The following is a 19776-nucleotide window of genomic DNA, read 5'->3' on the forward strand; positions in this document are numbered from 1 at the left end:
TGTTATTGCATGCACAAGAACATGGTAAGTACCTTGTTCTGAAACACTGAAATTCTTGTATTACTTTACGCAATGTATGATACTACGTTTACCATGGTTAAACAGTGTTTGGGACAGCTTGGGTAGGTAATTGTGTTCTTTTTTGTTTTTATTTCTTCTGCCTCACTTGCTGGGCATGTGTGCAGCTAGTTGGAGAACTGTCTGAATTTCTGTATCAATGGGTCTTGGTACAGCTAGCTGTTGTCATTGCTGCTGGGCCTCTTGGCTGCCTCTCTGATCTTTCCAGTTCCCCTGACCTGACTGAACCTGTGATATACAAGCTGTTTGGTTTGTTCTTTAATTTTAGCTAGTAAGCAAAGCCATGATGAACATGCTGTATTTGAAGTTAGTTAAGTGAAATGGCTCATTTCCTGTCAGAAGGGGGAGGAGAGCAAGAGGCAGTGTGTGCAAATTGAAATACAAAGCATTTTGTCTAAACATAAGGCTTTTTTTACTGTGAGGGTGGTCAAACACTGGTGCTCAGAGAGGCTGTTGTGCCTTCATCCTTGACGTAGTCCTGACCTACCTGCTCTAGGTCACCTTGCCTGAGTGGGGTGGCTGGACTGCCAGCTTCCATTCACCTCTGGTGCTGCAAAGCTCCCACAACAGTTTGAACCATGACAAATTGAGATGCTCCATCCCAATCCTTGACAATATTTTTCAGGATCTGGCTCATAGTGAAAGAGAAAGAAACATGCTAAATCCTGGGGTATTCTGTATCCCAGGGAAAGCACAGGGGATTCTTTGTGTTTGCAGTGCCATTGCTACTAATGCTTCTTCCAGTTCTGGGCTGCACGTTACCTTGACCTGCCTTTTGCACAGATTCCAGGTCCACCTCATGCAGACAGTCCCCAGTTACTGCTGATGCTTATCCCTGTTCTTTTGCTTTTAGGTCCTCCTTTTCCTTCCACACTCCCTTTCTCCATCTTTCCCCTCTTGCCCCTGGCCTTCAATGAGTTAACATAGCCCAAGAGCACAGGTTCATTTAAAAACTATGATACTGCTCAAACATTTTATTTTTTTTTTTATTTGATACAGCCTTCCTGGAAATATTTACTCACAAAGTAAATATTTTCCGTACTTGTCAATATGGAGGGAAGTACGTGACACTGAAAAAGCATATTGTTAAACTGCTGCTGGAATAACCTGCAGTCACCTATGAGACTACAAGACGTGTTCCATGTTCTCTACTTGTCTTATGTTATTAGCTGCATTAAATATATACAAATAGTATAATATAACATAACCCCTGTGCAGGCAGCTTTGCTGATTTTGGTATGTTCAATTAGAGATGGTTCTTTCCTTGTAACTAAATCTGGAGGATAAAACTAAGCATCAGTGAACTTAAGCGCAGAACTCCCACCAACTTAATTGGGATCAGGATTCTTTGCATGTTTGAAATATTTCCAACTTTCTAAAGCCTCTTCTAATAGCGTATTGCTTGGAAAGGACTTAGATGTTCATGAGGAATGTGAATTCTCACAAAATGTGATGAATATTTTAGTTACCAGGAGAAAAAAGCTGAAAACTTGAAATCTGTGAACAAATCCAGTTTTATTTCAGTTACCTTCTTCAGTAGCTATATGGAATATGCTGGGAACTGGACATTAGCTGAATTAAGTATGATTAGTCTTATTAAAACCCCAAATCTCTGCCCAGTTTTGAAAATCATTGTGCATGAAGCATTTCACTGCTCCTATTTAGGGCAAGATCTGACAAATGAAATTCTAAAAAACAAAAGTAAAAAATGCACAAAACTATTAAAATGGCCTACAGCACTAAAATCTAAAAGGCTTAATTAAAAAAAACAAGAAGCTGCTGTTAGTTGTATCTAGTGTAATCCCCATAGGCACAAGTGACTGGAAGCCTAGAAGTTTATATAGTTATTAATTACATTGAGAGCATACATACAGATACACCTATTAAGTAGTGTCAGATGATGTTTATAAACCCTATTTCTGATATTCTCAGTGTGGTATCAGAAGTGGAATTAAAAGGAGGCTAGAATCAGAAAACAAACTACTTAATTCTGACAAAAGCCTAAGAAAAGGCATCTAACCTCTCAAGTAGTTTATGGCACTAGTTATCTTAGTGTCCCATAATCAGCATTTGGTCGGGGGAACTGCAGATGGCTTGGAAGCTGCCCTAGTGTACTCCTATGTACAAGGTATAGAAATATAGCTGGCTGCTAGCCTTAGCCATGCAAGTCTTCTGTCCCCAGTTAAACATTCAGCAAGTCTCACGCAAATGCATGCTGGTGCCTCTCAGTTGTTCTCCTGCGGCACTGCTGTCGCCTGAAAGAAAATAGGAGAGGTAACTGTTTTCAGAAAAGAGACAGCCACCGGCTATTTCATCTTCTCAGTAGGGCCCTTAATTCCCAGAGCAGCTCAGTACCTTAAAATACTTAATGCACCCTAACTATTCTATGATTCTATGATTTATGTTAGTACTACAGAGCTTGACAGAGGGCACCTGAGAAAGTCACTCTGTCCATTGACTCTGTGTGACCACAGGTAAGCCCATGGCAGAAGGGACAGCGGAGGAGTGCTTCCCCCTTCAGACTATCTTCTCTCCCCAGTACTTTGCTCTGCTTCATTTTATGGAAACTGCTTGAAAATCCATCTTGGAAGACAGGCTGGAAACAGGCTGCAGAAAGAGACCCCAGTAAAATTCCAGGCAGCAGGAACTGATGTGCTGTGACACCCAAGACAAAATCAGTTTCCCATCAGTGAACTTTTGCATTGGTGTTCCCATGGTTTGTACCCAAACTGTGTAAATAGTTACTTTTGTGGGAAGTCCCTGGACATACTTCATACCGTAATAATTACTAGGCATATATAATTTGTTATGTATTTACTGGAGAGTTGGTTATCTAAGACTTCATTGTGGCCAGAAGCCACTAGGGATTTAGCTGCAAAAAAAATTATGACAGAAAGGAAGTACTGAATGTGCTTTAGCTAGGCAGATATCTCACTCATAAAGTGTAAAATACACCAGTGTATTTTACATTACTCTTTCTGTATTTTAACTTAGAGCTCTCTGTTTTCCTACATCCTTTTGAGATCTGGTAAGCAGAAGAATATCTGATTTTCCAGTCAGCTTTCCAGAAACCCTCACTGAGACCAGAAGGTTTCTGTAGTGTGAAGTCATTTCAGACAGTGGTATGGCCCAGACTCAGTACCTCTTTCCCCCTTACTGGAATTCCATTTACAGGAATTCATGAAAGAGACACAATGTTTAGGATTTACCTCCTTCCTGAAAGCCAGATCTGGTTTCATACAAAAGGTACAAGCGCTGCTAGATAGTTACACGTTAAGAGTAAGAAAATGGCCCAAGTCAAAACATCTAGTCTTGCTTGTTATTGGACATACCTCATATTTAATAAATACTTAAAAAGAAAGCAAACAAACATTGAACTCTTGCATGAATTTTGTTCAGCATTTTTCCATGTTAATTTTCCTTTAAAATCTGAATTACAAATTTAAATTTACTTTCTCAAAGACCTTTCAAACTTGGGAAGGTCAAAGTTTGTGTTTCAGTTGTTTGGTAAATCATGTAACGTGATAAGCTTCAAAGAAACAATTTACACGATACTTGTCAATTACATAAAACTTCAGCTGTATCTTACCAAGGGCTCGCTCTGGGAAATGCCTGTGCACTGAATTTCTGGCTTCAGTGAAAGGTGAAATTGCTCTGTATCTAACAAAACCAAACAGTCCTTGAACGTCTGTGGCTGAACATCAAGAATCTGTCTTTTCTTCCCGTGTAAGTAGTTATGTTTCTCAATGCATGGAAGAGCACTAAAAGGAGCCTGATTAAACTCTCCCAGATGTCCTAGCCAGGTTCCCCAAAACCAATCCTAAGATTGCTTTTCTATCCAAATAAAATATCCCACCACTGTTCAAGAATGCAGCCAATAGCCAAAAGGCCTACTTAGAGAACGTCTTTCTCTGTCAAAGTTTTTGTTTCAAAGAATTCAATTAAATCTATTAAAAATTCTTTGCAGTAAGCTACAAGGTTTTGAACTAATGACTTGAAATGTGCTGCTTTTTGGCAGAACAGTTTGGGCAGGAAACGTTACACATGACTTAAGCTGGCCAAAACAATGTAGCTGCTTCACAGTTATCCACTGGCTGGCTTATATTTACCATCATTTTCTGCCTGAAGATACTTAGCTAGTGACAATTCTCGGTAATCCTCTTCTTTGCTTGGAACTGATTTCCTGCTGGTGAAGGGGAGGAAGCTACAAAGCAGCCAACTCCACACAGGGGAAGTGCAAACCGACAAATCAGGTAGCATTGGAAACAAGTTTTATGCTGGTCCTAGATGGGGATGCCCCAGGAAAGGCAGGGCTGCTGGATCTTCCTTCTGCCTGTCTTGGGCACTGGTGCTCTGCCCTGGGTAGGTAGGAGAACAACCCCTTGCCCTTGTCCCCACAGGGACTGAGAGCACAGGGCCAGGTTGTCAGCGTGTCAACTCATACTTACACAGTGAGTCCTTTCCCCGAACTGGCTGTAGAAGGTCATATTGACTTTGTGCTTGTGTCCAGTCCTCTGATCAAAGGTGTTACAGCTGTCAAAGGGTGGGCTGTACAAATGCAGGCTAACGGCAGACTCTGTGTGGCTGATGTTCTCCACACGGTGCAGGCCAATGGAGTCTACACCAGGGAGGGCATGAAACAAGAGGTTATGTTAGTGAGAAGATGCAATGAGGTCTCAGACACCTGGAAAACTGCTTTCTGGACAGAAACTTAAGAGCAAGCCGCTCAGGCATGCCTGTATTTTTATGGGCAACAAGTAACTCAGTACAGAGAATTTGACTGCTGTTCTCCAGCACAGATTCCTAAATACAGTGGTAATTCAAAATAAGTTACTGCTCTGCACACTTCATTTAACTTCTGGATTATCTTCTACAGGATAAAGGCCAGCAGAAACTCAGAGAAACTTAAGGAAGGGCATGCTGTCACTAGTTTTATTACTCCCAAAGGGCTTCAAGTTTACTGCTTTCCCAGCAAATGCTGCTGTTCCTAGGAGGAAGCTTCCTCCAAAAGCAGGAAGGTTTGTGTTTCTAAAAATTAGCAAGATGTTTTACAGGGAAGAAGTTTTTGTACTGCCAGCTCCTAGCCTGGAAACAAGGACATCAGTCAAATTAAAAGTCAGCTACGTGTATTTGGGACATGCACTTCTGGACAGAGACGTAATTGTCTTCTTTACAGGCATCTGTTTCCTAATTAATCCTTCCAGTTTATTAGTTTGGAGAACAGGCTTTTCATTTGTCTGCTCTTTTGACTAAGGTGACAAATTAGTAGTGACTGGCATACTTCCAAGCTTAGTTGAACAGCAAGTATAACTGAACATGTCTGTTCACTATCTGTTGTGTGGTTACTACACAAGTAGTAAGTAATGGCACATTATGTGATGGTGGAGTAGAAATAGAGCTGTTACATAAAAATGTAAGGTATGAAGAAACACATCTATGAAACAAGTAATTTCCATTCTACACTAAGTTGAGTTTTTGAGTTACCTAAAAGACCTGGAATTTAAACTTATGACCCTGCTGTAAAAACAACTAAGGCCTTTATACTTGAATTAATATGCTATATAATACCTGGACCTGTATTGTGCAACACAGGCATGATACCCTGAGAATCTTGAGTACACTCTTAACTCTGATACATTTGAAGTGTAAGCCCTAAGTCTTTAGTTTATCTGAATACTGGACATAGGGGAAAAAAAGCCCTAAATCTGTGCTCATCTAATGGGAAACTCAAATAAACATTGTGGGTTCTAACCTTAAATATAAAGTACAGAGCAACCAAGAAGCATGCAATAGAAGCATGAAGGTCGCTCACTATTGAAGTAGTTAGAGCAATCAACACTCAGTGTTTTCCTTCTACTTGTTTTACCTGTTGCTTTCAACTGAAAACATCTGTTATAAAACATGTCAGAGATCCAAACTGTCTCAGAGAATTGGATACAAAATTTGTTTAAAACAATCAAATTTGTTTAAAACAATCTGATCTGTGGATCTGATGCACACAAGGTGCAATTTCTTGCACTGTAAAGATCTGCTTAGGCAGGAAAACCCGACTGAGTTTGATAACCCCTGTCCCAAGTAATTTCAGATAGACATTAGGGACACAATGCAGAAGGCTGCTTGGTCTAGAGGAGATAGCCAGCATACGTAAGTATCAAGCAATTGCTGCAGTGTCTTAAGAGTGAGTTAAAAGAACATGGTTTTGTTTGGTTTACTGAATATGTTTGTGCAGAATCTAGGTAGCCACATTCCTAAACTGTGCATAAAGCCATTAGTATTACAGTGTTAAAGGTAGGAGACTAGAGAGCAGATGAGCTGTTTTGTTAGGAATAAGTCATGGATGGGCAGTTGTCAAAACAAGCTTAATAACTTACCATTAATGTAGGCACATTGATTTTCCCTCAAAACTCGTTCTGATTTCTTAATCATTTCACCATTCCCTTTTTTCTCAGGCCATTCGAACAGAGTTTCCTTTAGATTTCCCTGGAGGATCTTCATAAAGCAATGTGAGTCGGTGTGATCATGGATGCTGCTATATATGTGAAAGGAACAACCAAACTCAGTGTGATGTACATAGTCAATTTCAGTACAGCAATTTCAGGACAGATGGCATAGCATATTGCATCTAGACATAGCCATAGAATCAAGTGCTATTGCACACAGGTCATGCACAAAAGCCTTAGGAAAAAACATTCACAGTGGCTAAGGTATGCCTACTTAACCTACTTAAAACTCTTTATGTTGGAAATGCATTGTGATAAGCTCACATAGAGCAGCACTTGGAAGAGAGTCAGATGTTCAATCATCTATGGCTTTGCCCAGAGAAATAAAAAAGGAAGCCTGGAGGAGGGAGGAGGACAGAAAAAGTCTTCAGAACACAGAAACTCTCATTGGTCAAGAAACAAAATTACTTCAGGCAGAGGCTGGTATAAGTTTGCAAGTATGCTTGATATTTGCAGATCCTAAAATGTGGGAGAAGTGAGCTACTTCTGCTTAATTCCTACAGTCTCCTTACTGCTGGAGCGCAGAGACATTTGTTGAGTAAAACAAAGTGTTGTACCTTTTGCTCTGGCAGTATTAAGTACAACCAGCTGCAGTAAGCTGTTAATTTCTCTAGTTTGGCAAAACATGAACAAAACAGCAGGATTTTGTATGATTTGTCTGCTTGCTTGATCTGAAGTATGTTTTAATTGCTACATTTGGTATATCTCCAAATGGGCTAGATAAGTACTTTAGGTTTGTTTGGGCGTTTTAAGAAGAGGACTGTTACAGAAGCCAATGTGATTAGGAGAAAGAGAGAGCTATCACTCATCCAGGGGGACGGAAAAGGGAGAATCTGATCCTCCCAGAAATCCAGTGCTAAGGAGTTTCAGTCAAAATTTGGTTCTTGTTCATTACTGTTTCAGTAAACAAATGTCAGGATTTCTTGCAAAACTGAGATGCCAAGAGAGCAAAGCTTGTTTCAGACACACAGCAATTCACAAATGCCAAATTGTCACACTCCTTCCACAAGCCATGAAAACAATCTGATCCTCCTCATGCAGGAAGCAAAACCAACCTGTGGTCTTAGTCACAGAATCATAGAATCACAGAATGGTTTGGGTTGGAAAGGACCTCAAGATCACCCAGTTCCAACCCGAATGCCATGGGCAGGGATGCCTCACACCAGACCATGATGCCCAAGGCTCTGTCCAACCTGGCCTTGAACACTGCCAGGGGTACTAGGGGTGGAACATTTACCACTTCCTTGGGCAACCTGTTCCAGTGCCTCACCACCCTCATAGTGAAGAACTTCTTCCTTACATCCTTATATTCCTTAGGTTCTTCCTTATATCTTTCTGTCCAGTTTAGCTTTAGCAAATGCTTACTCAACCCAAACACAGTTTGACATAAAGTACAGGCTTTGTGGGCATAGCCTGGAAGGAGTAGAGGTAGTGGGGTCAATTCCTATATCCCTCTGAGTATGACGTTATGGCATCCCCTAGATAATACTGTAAATGTTCAACTGCACGCTCAATTAAAACAAATTAAAAAATAGTCCAATATCTCCTTAGGTTTTCTATTTATATGTGAGAATAATCAGTCAAAACCTGCAAGGTTTTTTATTCCATATTTTATTTTTGTCAAAATTTTGTGAAAGACCTCCCAGGGACAGATCCTGCCCTCACATTTGTAGGACTACACAACGTAGTGTACCGTCTGTGTATACAACTCAGGAGGCCACATTAGCGGTGTGGTCCATTCTGAGGGAGGAGGTGCAATGTGTGAACCTAAAGAAAGCCATGCGCTCCTGGAAAGGTTTTCTCTTCTGGCAGCCTGCAGTCCTGACCCAAACCTACCTTTCTCATCTTGACATAGAGACAGGATTTAAGCACCCTAACAAACAGAGAGCAAAGACTATGTAAATGCCACCAAGTCCTGCTTGTGCAGCCAAGTATTGCATGGAACTGGTTGAACAGTCCTGCTACCCATGGAATCCACTGTATTTCTTGGACTAAAAAATTCCTCTTACAGAAGAGAAGGTTAGATTTGGTAGAAAACCAAAACAGTGATCTAAAGATGTCAATGAGATACAAAGCTTGAAAAGATACAACAAATATTCAGGACTGCTATACCAATACCTCTGCTTTGATTCCAGACACTTTCCAATAGCTCCAAGAGGGCTGACTGTTTTCCTCCTTTTTATGACAGTGAAAGATATGGTGGCTTTTTATCTGTTTGCTAAACCCATAGTCTTTGGATACGAACCTGCCATGCCCTTCACCCCAGCACAAGATCATCAAATTGAACTTTCCATTTCCACTGTCCACAAGATTTCTTGTATACCTGAAATACAAAGTGTTTGCATTTTACCATACTGATATGCCTACAAAAGACAAAATCATACAAACATGTTTATGAAGGAAGATTGTGATGTATAAGAATCCTTTTTCTACCTTTTCTTGAAAGCCAACTTATACTTGGAAAAAAAAATACTTGTATTTTGAACTTCATTTTTTGGTAAGAGTTCTTTTTTCTGGGAAAAAAAAAAGTAATTTTGGTATTTTATAATCATATTGCTTTTGAATTACATAGACAATTGGAGTCTGGGAAATGTGAGTCTGAGACTAGGGTGGTAGACAGGATCAAATCAAAATAGTTGTTGAATGAAGTCACTTCAGCATCTGGCTTATAATTAGAAACAGAGGCCTGTGGTGGAACAAGAAAAATAAATGGTTACATTCTTCTGCATTTCCTTTTCAAATATTCTTGGCTTTCCTTCTGTTATGCAGCACTCATTTGTACAAAACCAATAAAGAAATAAGAAGTTGGACTTTTCTTCCATGGTTCTCCTAGTCTGATCCTGGAAGTTCCTATATCTTGTACTGTGGCATTTGTGTGTTGATATAGCACCTGTGGGATAATTTCTGCCAGCATCTACTTCTAAACAAAGTTTATAAGGGCAAGATTCCCTAAAAAGATTTTTCATGTGCTGTCTTACGGGTGGCATAAGCTTGGTGCTGAATGCTTTTACCGATAGGCATATTCTAGACTGTGATTTGCTCTCAGAGCTGGAAAATATCTTTAAGAGCAACATCTTATGTTTGTTCCCTTGCATACACTCCTGCAAGTCTCCCTGAGTTGCTGCTTGTCTTGTTATACTGAAAAGTTCACTTGAGAAGGAACTGAGATTTCACTCTACACATTACTTTCTGTAGTGCAGCTCTTCTGATCTGGGGCTGGTGCTTCTAGCTGTTATAGTGCAAGTAACCCAGTGGGACCGTCTTATTTCATTTCAGCTTTAGTTATGACTATTTGCACCTTACTTTGCCAAGTAAAGCAAATATTTGCACTGATTACAGGATGCCTCACTCTCAGCTAGGAGATGCAAGCAGGGCACACAAAAAGGGCACTGATACCAGTTTTTAATCAGTTTTCCCAGAAGACCACTCTATTTCACCCAAGATAGGAGGCTCATAACAAATTACTTTCAAAGCACAACATGTATGTCTATATGCTGCCTCTCACCTCATCCACAATTTGCTCATATTTCAGGTAGACATACTTTCCTGTGACGCCAGAACATAAACAATCAATTCTGGCATTTGACCAAACTTTTCAAGTGCTGTTATTTCTGTATGGGTCTTGCTGGGGAAAAAAAATAATACGGCTGCCATGCATACTTCTAAAGTTAGCACAGTTTGTTTTTCTGATTCTTAGTTTCCCGTGTCCTGCTGCAAATTCTGTGCTTTATTCTGAATAGAGGATAGTAAACACGAGGTAAAAGAAGGCTAAAAAAGTCAAGCCAGAGTGATGGTTTCATGAAAGTAAGGCTAAAAGTAAAAGTTTTGGAGTTTTTTGGTGGTGGTGGTTAGGTTTTTGTTTTCTTAACGAAGTGCTCAAATAAAATGTATTTATATTGAAACCTGAGACGGGGCAGTCACCAATTGCAGTGATAAATCAGTTGTTAGCAAGTAGGAGTGACTTCAAACCCCCGCGGGTACTTGCCTCACTCCCGGCAAGCAGCAAAACCCCCTCGAGGAGTACGGAGCTGCAGCATGGGGCGCAGTCGGCTCCCGACCCGCCGGTGTGGCAGGGCACGCACCTGCTTCCCTACGGACACCGAACACGCTCGTCGGTGCGCTCTGCTCCGCGCCCCCGCTCGCCGCGCAAACCCCGCGCCATCCCTGCTCGGCTGCTATGCCGGTGGGGGTGTACACGTGATACCGCCCGTAGCTGGTGCGGGGCAGCCGCCGCCCGTGCCCGCCGGTCTGCAATTGGCCGCTGCCACCCCCCCCCCCTCCCCTCCCCTGCCTGGCACCGCCGCTGGCCCCTGCGGACCCCCCGGGGGCCTTTGCCCATGTCGGAGCACTGCCGGAGGGGCCGTCTGCCGGGTCGGGATGGGGAAGGGGGTGGTACTGCTGCGTCTGCTCTGCATCCCCACGGTCCTCGCTCCCCGTTCGCGACTTTGCGCTTCCGCCGGCTCCCCTTGCACGGTGAGCGGCGAGGCACTGGAGGCTTTCTGCTCCGGGTTGGTTTGTACCTGTACTGGTCGAATTGAGCGTACTGCAGCCACTCCTCGGGGTTGCTCTCGTACGACTCCATCAGCGCCTGCACTTCCTCCACGCAGATTTTGTCCTCCGCAAATAGCCGGTGGAGGATGCGGACCAGCTCCTCCAGGCTCTGCGCCTTCCACATCTCCGTCTGCACCGGCTCCTCCATCATCACCGGCTGCTCCATCACCGCCGGCAGCTCCGTCCGCACAGGCTGCTTCGCCGCCGTCAGTCGCTGCCCGCGGCCGGCCCCCGCCACCTCCCTTTATGTACTGGGAGGAACGGCGGGAGCCTGCCACCGCCCCGGCTGGCGGAGGGGCCAGGCGACGGCGGGCGGGACCATGGCCAGCCGTGCCAGTCCCCGGGAGCGGGGCCACCGACCCCGGAGGGCGGGGGCACCCGGAGCCAGCTGCAGGGGCGCGCCCCTCACCGCCTGCCTCTGCCCCTGCCTCTGCCTCTGCCCTTGCCTTTAACTCTGTTCCTTCTCCTGCCTCTTCCCCTGCTTCTGCCCCTGCCTCTGTCCTTGTCCTTGTCTCTGCCTCCCACTCTACCTCCTCCCCGGACCGCCGCCAGTCCCTTCAGCGACCCTGGCAAGGCTCGCTTTTAACATCCCGGGTGCGCGGGAAAGCATTTGGCTCTCTGGTATCCCCGGTGGAGGGAATATGAAGATAAAAAGTGGCTGTTGCTGCCGCATGGAAAGCATCTCTCCTGGAAGATGTGTTCTCGCAGCTCTCCCTCTCCCTGCCAGGCCTCTTCGTGTGTTCATCTTCATTCCCTTTGAACAAGCTTTGAGAACTAAGAAGCGTGGTCCACTGCTGCCTCGGTTACTTGTATCACAAAGGAAGGAAGCTTTCAGGCAGATAAGCTGCAGCAGAGAAATATTAATTTGAGCCCAGCCTTACAAAAATACACGTAGAAGCTTCTATTTAAAAGCAAAACAAACCACAATGGTACCAAAGTATCACAGAAAATTGCTTCTGGAGGTTACATAATACAGCCTGCCTGTGGGAAGTGCTGTTCCTTGAAAACTGCGCATTCTGCAGACAGGCTGCTGTGGCCTGTCATTACCTAGAAATGTAATGAATGGGACAAAAGGAGTCCGGGGGTTTGAATTAAATGATCTTTAATATCCCTCCCAACAATAACTATTCTTTGATTCTCTAATTTCTAGTCCAGCTGTTAATAGGATGATTATTAGTCATGAATTCTGACAGCCGAATTCATCATACATCATAGAATTGTGCTTTGAAAATCCATCTTTTCTCTAAAAAATAAAAAAAAAATAAAAAAAAAGAGTCCAGCTATTTAGGTCTGCTAATGATTGTGGGGTGGAAGTAAGCAGCTTGGTTGTATGGTCTGCTGTAGCTCTGAGGCCTAAAGGTGCTCATCATAGCAGCAGCTTGAAATTACCTTAAAGACAGTTATAGTGAGTGATTTCTAATGTGGCTGCTTTCTCTTCTCTACTCCTGATCCGTGCAGAGAGTAGGTGCGAGAAAAAGAGGCACCATGAAAACAACAGCTACAACTTGAAAGGCTAGATAAACTTCTGGTTCCACTGCAGTTGGGAATACTCTCCCATAGATTTAAATGGGGCTGGGGTCTAGTACGCTGGAGTGAGTTATGCATAAATGCACTAGACAGGTAACATTGTCAGGCATCTGTCCAGAACCTCTCCTGCAACACAGAAAGTGGGGCCAACATTATTGCCACCTTTTAAAGAAGTTGTGTTTGTGTGTACATGTGTCTAACAGAGAACTGTGATGATTTCACAGAATCACAGAATCCCAAGGGTTGGAAGGGACCTCGAAAGATCATCTAGTCCAACCCCCCTGCAAGAGCAGGGTAACCTAGAGTACATCACACAGGAACTTGTCCAGGCGGGCCTTGAATATCTCCAATGTCAGAGACTCCACAACCCCCCTGGGCAACCTGTTCCAGTGCTCTGTCACTCTTACAGTAAAGAAGTTCTTCCTGATGTTAAAGTGGAACCTCCTATGCTCCACTTTACACCCATTGCCCCTTGTCCTACCACTGGATATCACTGAAAAAAGCCTAGCTCCATCATCCTGACACCCACCCTTTACATATTTGTAAACACTGATGAAGTCACCCCTCATTCTCCTCTTCTCCAAGCTAAAGAGACCCAGCTCCCTCAGCCTCTCCTTATAAGGGAGGTGTTCCACTCCCTTAATCATCTCTGTGGCTCTGTGCTGGACTCTTTCAAGCAATTCCCTGTCCTTCTTGAACTGAGGGGCCCAGAACTGGATGCAATATTCCAGATGCGGCCTCACCAAGGCAGAGTAGAGGGGGAGGAGAACCTCTCTTGCCCTACTAACCACACCCTTTCTAATGCACCCTAGGATGCCATTGGCCTTCTTGGCCACAAGGGCACATTGCTGGTTCCTCCTGTCCACCAGCACCCCCAGGTCCCTTTCCCCTTCACTACTTTCCAGCAGGTCAACCCCCAACCTGTACTGGTACATGGGGTTGTTCTTCCCCAGATGCAAGACTCTACACTTGCCCTTGTTGAATTTCATCAAGTCTCTCCCTGCCCAACTCTCCAGCCTGTCCAGGTCTCACTGAATGGCAACACAGCCTTCTGGTGTGTCAGCCACTCCTCCCAGTTTAGTGTTATCAGTGAACTTGCTGAGGGTACACTCAGTTCCCTCATCCAGGTCGTTGATGAAAATATTAAACAGCACTGGTCCCAGCACCGACCCCTGAGGGACTCCACTAGTCACAGACCTCCAGCTAGATTCTGCCCCATTGACCACAACTCTCTGCCTTCTTCCTTTCAACCAGTTCTTGATCCACCTCACTACCTGATTGTCAAGCCCACACTTTCTTAGCTTATCTATGAGGATGCTGTGGGAGACAGTATCAAATGTCTTACTGAAATCAAGAAAAACCACATCTACCGCTCTACCATCATCCCTCCACCTAGTCACTTCCTCATAGAAGGCTATAAGGTTGGTCAAACATGACTTCCCCCTGGTAAAACCATGTTGGCTGTTCTTAATAACCCCCTCATCCTTGATATGTCTAGAGAAGGCATCAAGAATAAGCTGTTCCATCACCTTTCCAGGGATAGAGGTAAGGCTTACTGGTCTATAATTACCCAGGTCCTCCTTCTTGCCCTTCTTATAGCCTGGTGTGACATTTGGCATCTTCCAATCCTCAGGCACCTCTCCCGTTTCCCACAGCTTACTAAAGATGATGGAGCGTGGCCTAGCAATGACCTCCACCAGCTCCCTCAGCACCCGTGGGTGTATTCCATCTGGACCCGTCGATTTATAGATGTCCAGATTGCATAGCTGATCCCTAACCTAAGAGCATCCCAAGTCTCTGAAACACAACTAGGATATCCCAGCTCTGATAACAGCCATTGTGTGGATAAAGGAGAAAATATCCCATTAATTCTGCAAAACTTACACTTGCTAGTTCCTGTAATCAGGGTCTTATTATCTTGTTTCTCTGATAAATGAGCTATTGAGCTCTGCTTAATTATGGCAGGCTTTGGTGTTTACTGGAGGAGATATGTAATCACAGTGAGTCATTAGGGACTGTAATGACAGGACAAGGGGTAATGGGTTCAAACTCAAACAGTGGAAGTTTAGACTGGATGTAAGGAAGAAGTTCTTTTCTGTGAGGGTGGTGAGGTACTGGAATGGACTGCTGAAGGAAGTTGTGAATGCTCTATCCCTGGTGGTGTTCAAGGCTGAGATGGAAAGAGCCTTGGATGACGTGGTTTAGTGTGAGGTGCTCCTGCCTATGGCAGCAGGGCTAAAACTTGATGATCTTTACGTCCTTTCCAGCCCTAACTATCCTATCATTCTGTGAATTTACATCTCCTCCTCCAGATCCTATGACTTTTACCCTTTTACCAATTGTATTGTCTCTGTTCTCCAAAGTTTCCTTACATCTTTAGAGATCACCTTTAAAAAAAATCTGGATCTGCAGCTGTAGTGCAAGTTCTGGGGCTACATGACTCTGAGGAAGCTTAAGAGAATATTTTGTCACATTGACCATAATACAGACAAAAGGTTAATAATCTGCAGCAAGGAAACTCACCTTACTGAAACAGAACATTTTGTTGTGTAGTCCCGAAGCATTACAAAATGGTTACTGCCTTTTCCTTTAAGCTTTATATGATTGAAGATCTGCATCCTGCATCTGAATACCCGAAGTGCTTCAGTCTATGATGCCTAGAGTTCTGTCCCTTTTATTTCACATGAAGGTCTTTGGACTCCTGGAAGGACACCGATTGCACAGATATCACCTTTCAGGTTATAATCAGGAGGGAATGTAAGTAAATGTTTGTTGCAGACGTCATTCAGATTGCTATTTGGAAGCAATGCACTGTCTGAAGCAGTTCTTGGACTCTGATCTGAAAGACCAAGCTAAATGATTAGGGAGTCCTACATCCAAGTGGGATGACTCCTTCTGGGGCTGTGGAACAGCACTGCAGCTGCTCCCCGGTGATATAACCACAAAAGCAAGATTGATCCCTTAGTACACAACAGATTTTGCATGAGAACCTGCAGCTTGCACAGTTATTCACCAAAAAAGCTGGAGAATAGATCGTACCAAGCATAGATGATGCAGTGAAATATCGTAAGACTACAAAATGCAGTATTCAGTGACTGAAACAAGGGCTCCACACACCAAGACATGCCTTATGCTGAAAATACTAATGAACAGCATGTGTACTGCTGAAGTTAAAAAATAAACCACACTGAAGACCTGTAAAGCATTAAACCACACAGCTCAAAACGGACTCTCAGAAGAAAACAGTTTGGTCTACTTTTGGTGGGAGGCTAGTACACTATGCATGTGTTATAAATAAAATATAGACATTTCTTTCTGTGAGAAAAAAAAAAACCCAAACCTTTAAAATAAATTGGTTTATTTCAATTTGTGGTGTTTATATGAGAAAGCTTAAGCACTGGGTAGCCTCCTCGGTAACAGCACTATTTACAGTGTAGTTTTCTGTTTGGAGACCTTTTATTCTTTGAGGTTTTCCTCTTTCAGAGCTGATGAGCTCCTAGTGCATTTTAGCTCCCAAGAGTTGCTAGGTTTATTAGTCCTGTTACTAAACTGAGCTAGAGAAAAACACATTTTTGCCTGCTTTAATGTCACAGGCTGATTTTTAATATCATATGCTGTTTTTTGCCATTAGAACATGTAACTCAAACATTTCTAATGCTCAAGCCCTCCACACAATTATATTTTGACACTATATTCACTCAGTCCAATTGATACATATATATTTATATATATTTAAATAATTTTCATGTGAAATTATTCCATGAGAAGAGAGGGTGCAAGGACACTGAGAATCTGTACTTCTCCCTAAATCTTACTAGTATTTGTCAACTACTTTTAATAAGCAAAAGTAGGAGTGAATTGAGATGTGCAAGTAGTACTTCCTCACCATCTATAATTTTTTTCCTTAACAAAAAAAATATTGCAGGCATTTATAGCAAGCATACATGTAATGACAGAGGGGAAGCTGCAGAAGCACTTAAAAAAATTCAAGGATTGCTCCTGAACTTTGAAGAGGGACAATGTCTTTCTCCCTCAAGCTTAATTCTTAATGTGTATACAAAGGATAGAATCTCACCTCCTTGGCACAAAGGCCAACTTGCAAAGAGTAGTTTGTATCCACAATATTTATCTTATAACCTCCCAAACAGGCTGGTCATGCTCAAAGCGCCCACCAGACATGGTCCCTTGCCAACTCCTAAACTGTGCATAGGCCAAAGCCTGTGCCAGCAACTGCTCTGCCAACTAACTGTACAGATGACCAAGCTACAGTGCCGCAGAAAACTTCCAGTGCTACTGAGTCTAGTGACACAGATGTAGTGTGACTGGCTTAATGCTAAGCTTTTAACATACTTATTTTGATCTCTTTAGTCAATGTGATTCATTTAACCTTTCTTAACTACTCATTTTAGGAGGAAATAATCCCTAATGAGTTTTTGTTTCTCTAGATATTTTGGCATATAGCTGAAAGTTTTGTGACTGAAATATAGTGAGATGCACTTCACACCACATGTCATTATGGCTAGTGAAGCAAGTGCAAAGCAGGTACATGAAAAAAAGTGTAAACTTTAGATTTTTAGCCTTGGCATCATATTAAGGATGATGCAAAGCTGAAGTGTGGTCTCTGCAAATGAGAACAATCACGTTTAACATACTTTGTCAGATTCTTCTCTTGACAATCCAATACAAAACAATGCTAAACCACCTTTTTAATGCACATGGCATTTATATAAGCTTGTAATAGTCATAATAACCACGAGAACACCAGTGTTAAAGGCATTTTTCCCCCTTTATTGTCTCATCTGCAAGTACAACAATGTTGTAATATGATAATGCCTTGAGTAACCTTTGTACAACATCCCTGAAGAGCAATTAAAACTTCAGGATAGTCACAACTAGCATAAGCCAAAAGCTTGTGCAACTAAAAGCAGAATTTGATCTGCAAAATGAGCCTGAACAGCAGCAATGGATAAAAAGAAGCTGCCTTAGAGTTCAGAAGGTGTTTGCAGAGTGGATGTGTGAATCTCCACCCCCACCTGGAATTTACTGTAGATCAGTCCACCCAAGATTATGTTGTGGGGATATCTTCGGTTAATAACTTATTTTAGCAGTAATTCTTCAAAGCTTAAAAGATGACATTTGCTCAATATGCACATAGATGACATTATTTTATAATCTCACTTTCAAGGTATCTTGAGTTTCACTTAGCTCCTTCAGGTTCTTCATGTGTTTTTATGACTAGTTCAATGTGCAAATTAGAAATTTATAATGAATGCAAGTCTTTAAACTATAATCTGAAAAATTAATATAAATAATGTCCCCCAGTTAAGGTTTGAAGCTAGTGATAGTTACCTTGGAAACAGGATAACTGAATTTTGCATAGCACTGTCCTTCAGTATTAGAGAGCTGTGAAGTACTAAGTCTTTCATAAAAACAGTGTAATAGTTTTCACTTCCAATTCTTACCTTCATATATAAATCTCTAAAATTTACTTTATTTACTGATTTTATCATTTTGCCTGTTCTGTTAATTAATTACATAAAGTCAAGTGAACTAAATTACACCACAAATATTGGTAGCTCAGTACCGCAGCATCTCTGGGTATAACACAGCACTCTTAAGTAACTAGAATATTTTTTAATTTTTTATGCCTGTGCAACTTGCACAGATTTGCCCAAAACAACAGCCTTTACTTTCATATTCTTCTTCCTCCCCCTGTAGCAACTGAAATCACTTAAACTATACAGTCAACACTTTTGCTTAAGGCATAGTGAATACAGAGAACATGTTCTCTGTTTATGTTCTACTTAAGCTTGATATTTCTTATTTACTGGAATTATTCTTTTTAAAGAGGTATATACCTTTGAAAGCATTTAATTTAATCTATGATTTTAGATGCTACAACTGTCACCTTTAAATACATGAGATTCAACATATCATTTGCAACATCTGTCTTTTGCAAATTCTGCAAGTATTGTGCTGCCAATAATTTATTGGCTCATTTATTTACTTGGCATGTTTGCAGCCAAATCTGTTATTTAAGAATATGCACAAAGAAACGTTTCTGCCACTTAAAACAGTCGCACTTTGACTCCAGATGAAGAGAGCCCATGGGCATTAAGGAGTTACCAGAGATAAGCAAGCACCAACTACCCCCCTGAAGTGAGAAGGTGGAAAACTACAAGGAAAAGCAGCAAAAAAGAGGACTCTTTTCATAAAGAAGGTACAAAGTTACATGGGGGAATTAGTAGAACTGGAACTGGCAGTCATTAAAAGGAAAGGAACAGAATAAAGACAGCCACTTAGAGCATTCAGGAACAGCAAGAGCTCAATCAGGTGAGCAGTTACTGTATACTGGTAAACTAGGGGCCAAGAAATAATTAGTTGGAGGAAAGTTAAGAGCAGAAAAAATGCTGGAGCAAACACTAATTAAGTACTGTTCAAGGAACAAGCTGAACCTTATATAAATTAATAATTCCCTGCTCATTGTAGGGGGCTGGACTAGATGACCTTTGAAGGTTCCTTCCATCCCAAACTATTCTATGATTCAAACCTGCATAAGTTATCAAAGTTCAAAAACTCTTCTGGTGAATAAAAGAAATCAAGACCATTATTGTGGGTGTTATGTTGGACTTTGAAGGGCTCAAGGCAAACCTTTTTTTCCCGCCTTCAGAGGATAGAAATTATCTATAGATACAACATGAAGGACAACCTTCTCTAACATTTGCTGGTAAGATACAGCGATCCGTATCTCTCCTTTACCTCTAAAGCCTTGTGGGTTTTTATTAAAAAAAAATAAAAATAAAAAAAAAAATCCACAGAACCCCCTTTCCAAACACATACCCCCTCACCTCCAACAACTTTCCTGCATAATTTTTAAAGATCACAGTTACAGAATATCAGTGGTCTCATTTGTTAAGATCAAATGAGGTGAAAGGCACCAACAAAACATTCTTTAAAGACAGACGGACTAGTAGCTTACCTTAAGTAAACATACTGCCACAAAGGAGAACAAACTACTTATATTTGTAAGGCTGGCAAGAGGACATATTGCAAAAATGGTCTGAAAAAAATACACAAATACCTTTGCCCTTGTGTACCCTCTAGTGGCTGTGCAAGGTTA

The 19776-nt window shown here is 42.1% G+C and overlaps 1 protein-coding gene across 1 annotated transcript; it reads right to left on the reverse strand.

The window, feature by feature from the left end:
• Positions 1-1574: 1574 nt before the first annotated feature.
• Positions 1575-11377, reverse strand: CDO1 (cysteine dioxygenase type 1). The gene is made up of 5 exons (XM_005142980.3): positions 11099-11377; positions 8824-8901; positions 6450-6607; positions 4527-4696; positions 1575-2333 (listed from the first exon to the last, which is right to left on the reverse strand). Exons 1-5 carry the CDS (start codon positions 11293-11295, stop codon positions 2304-2306), a joined length of 633 nt encoding a protein of 210 aa, XP_005143037.1. The 5' UTR covers positions 11296-11377; the 3' UTR covers positions 1575-2303.
• Positions 11378-19776: the final 8399 nt, after the last annotated feature.

Source organism: Melopsittacus undulatus, chromosome Z, assembly GCF_012275295.1.
Source record: "Melopsittacus undulatus isolate bMelUnd1 chromosome Z, bMelUnd1.mat.Z, whole genome shotgun sequence".
NCBI lineage: Eukaryota > Metazoa > Chordata > Aves > Psittaciformes > Psittaculidae > Melopsittacus > Melopsittacus undulatus.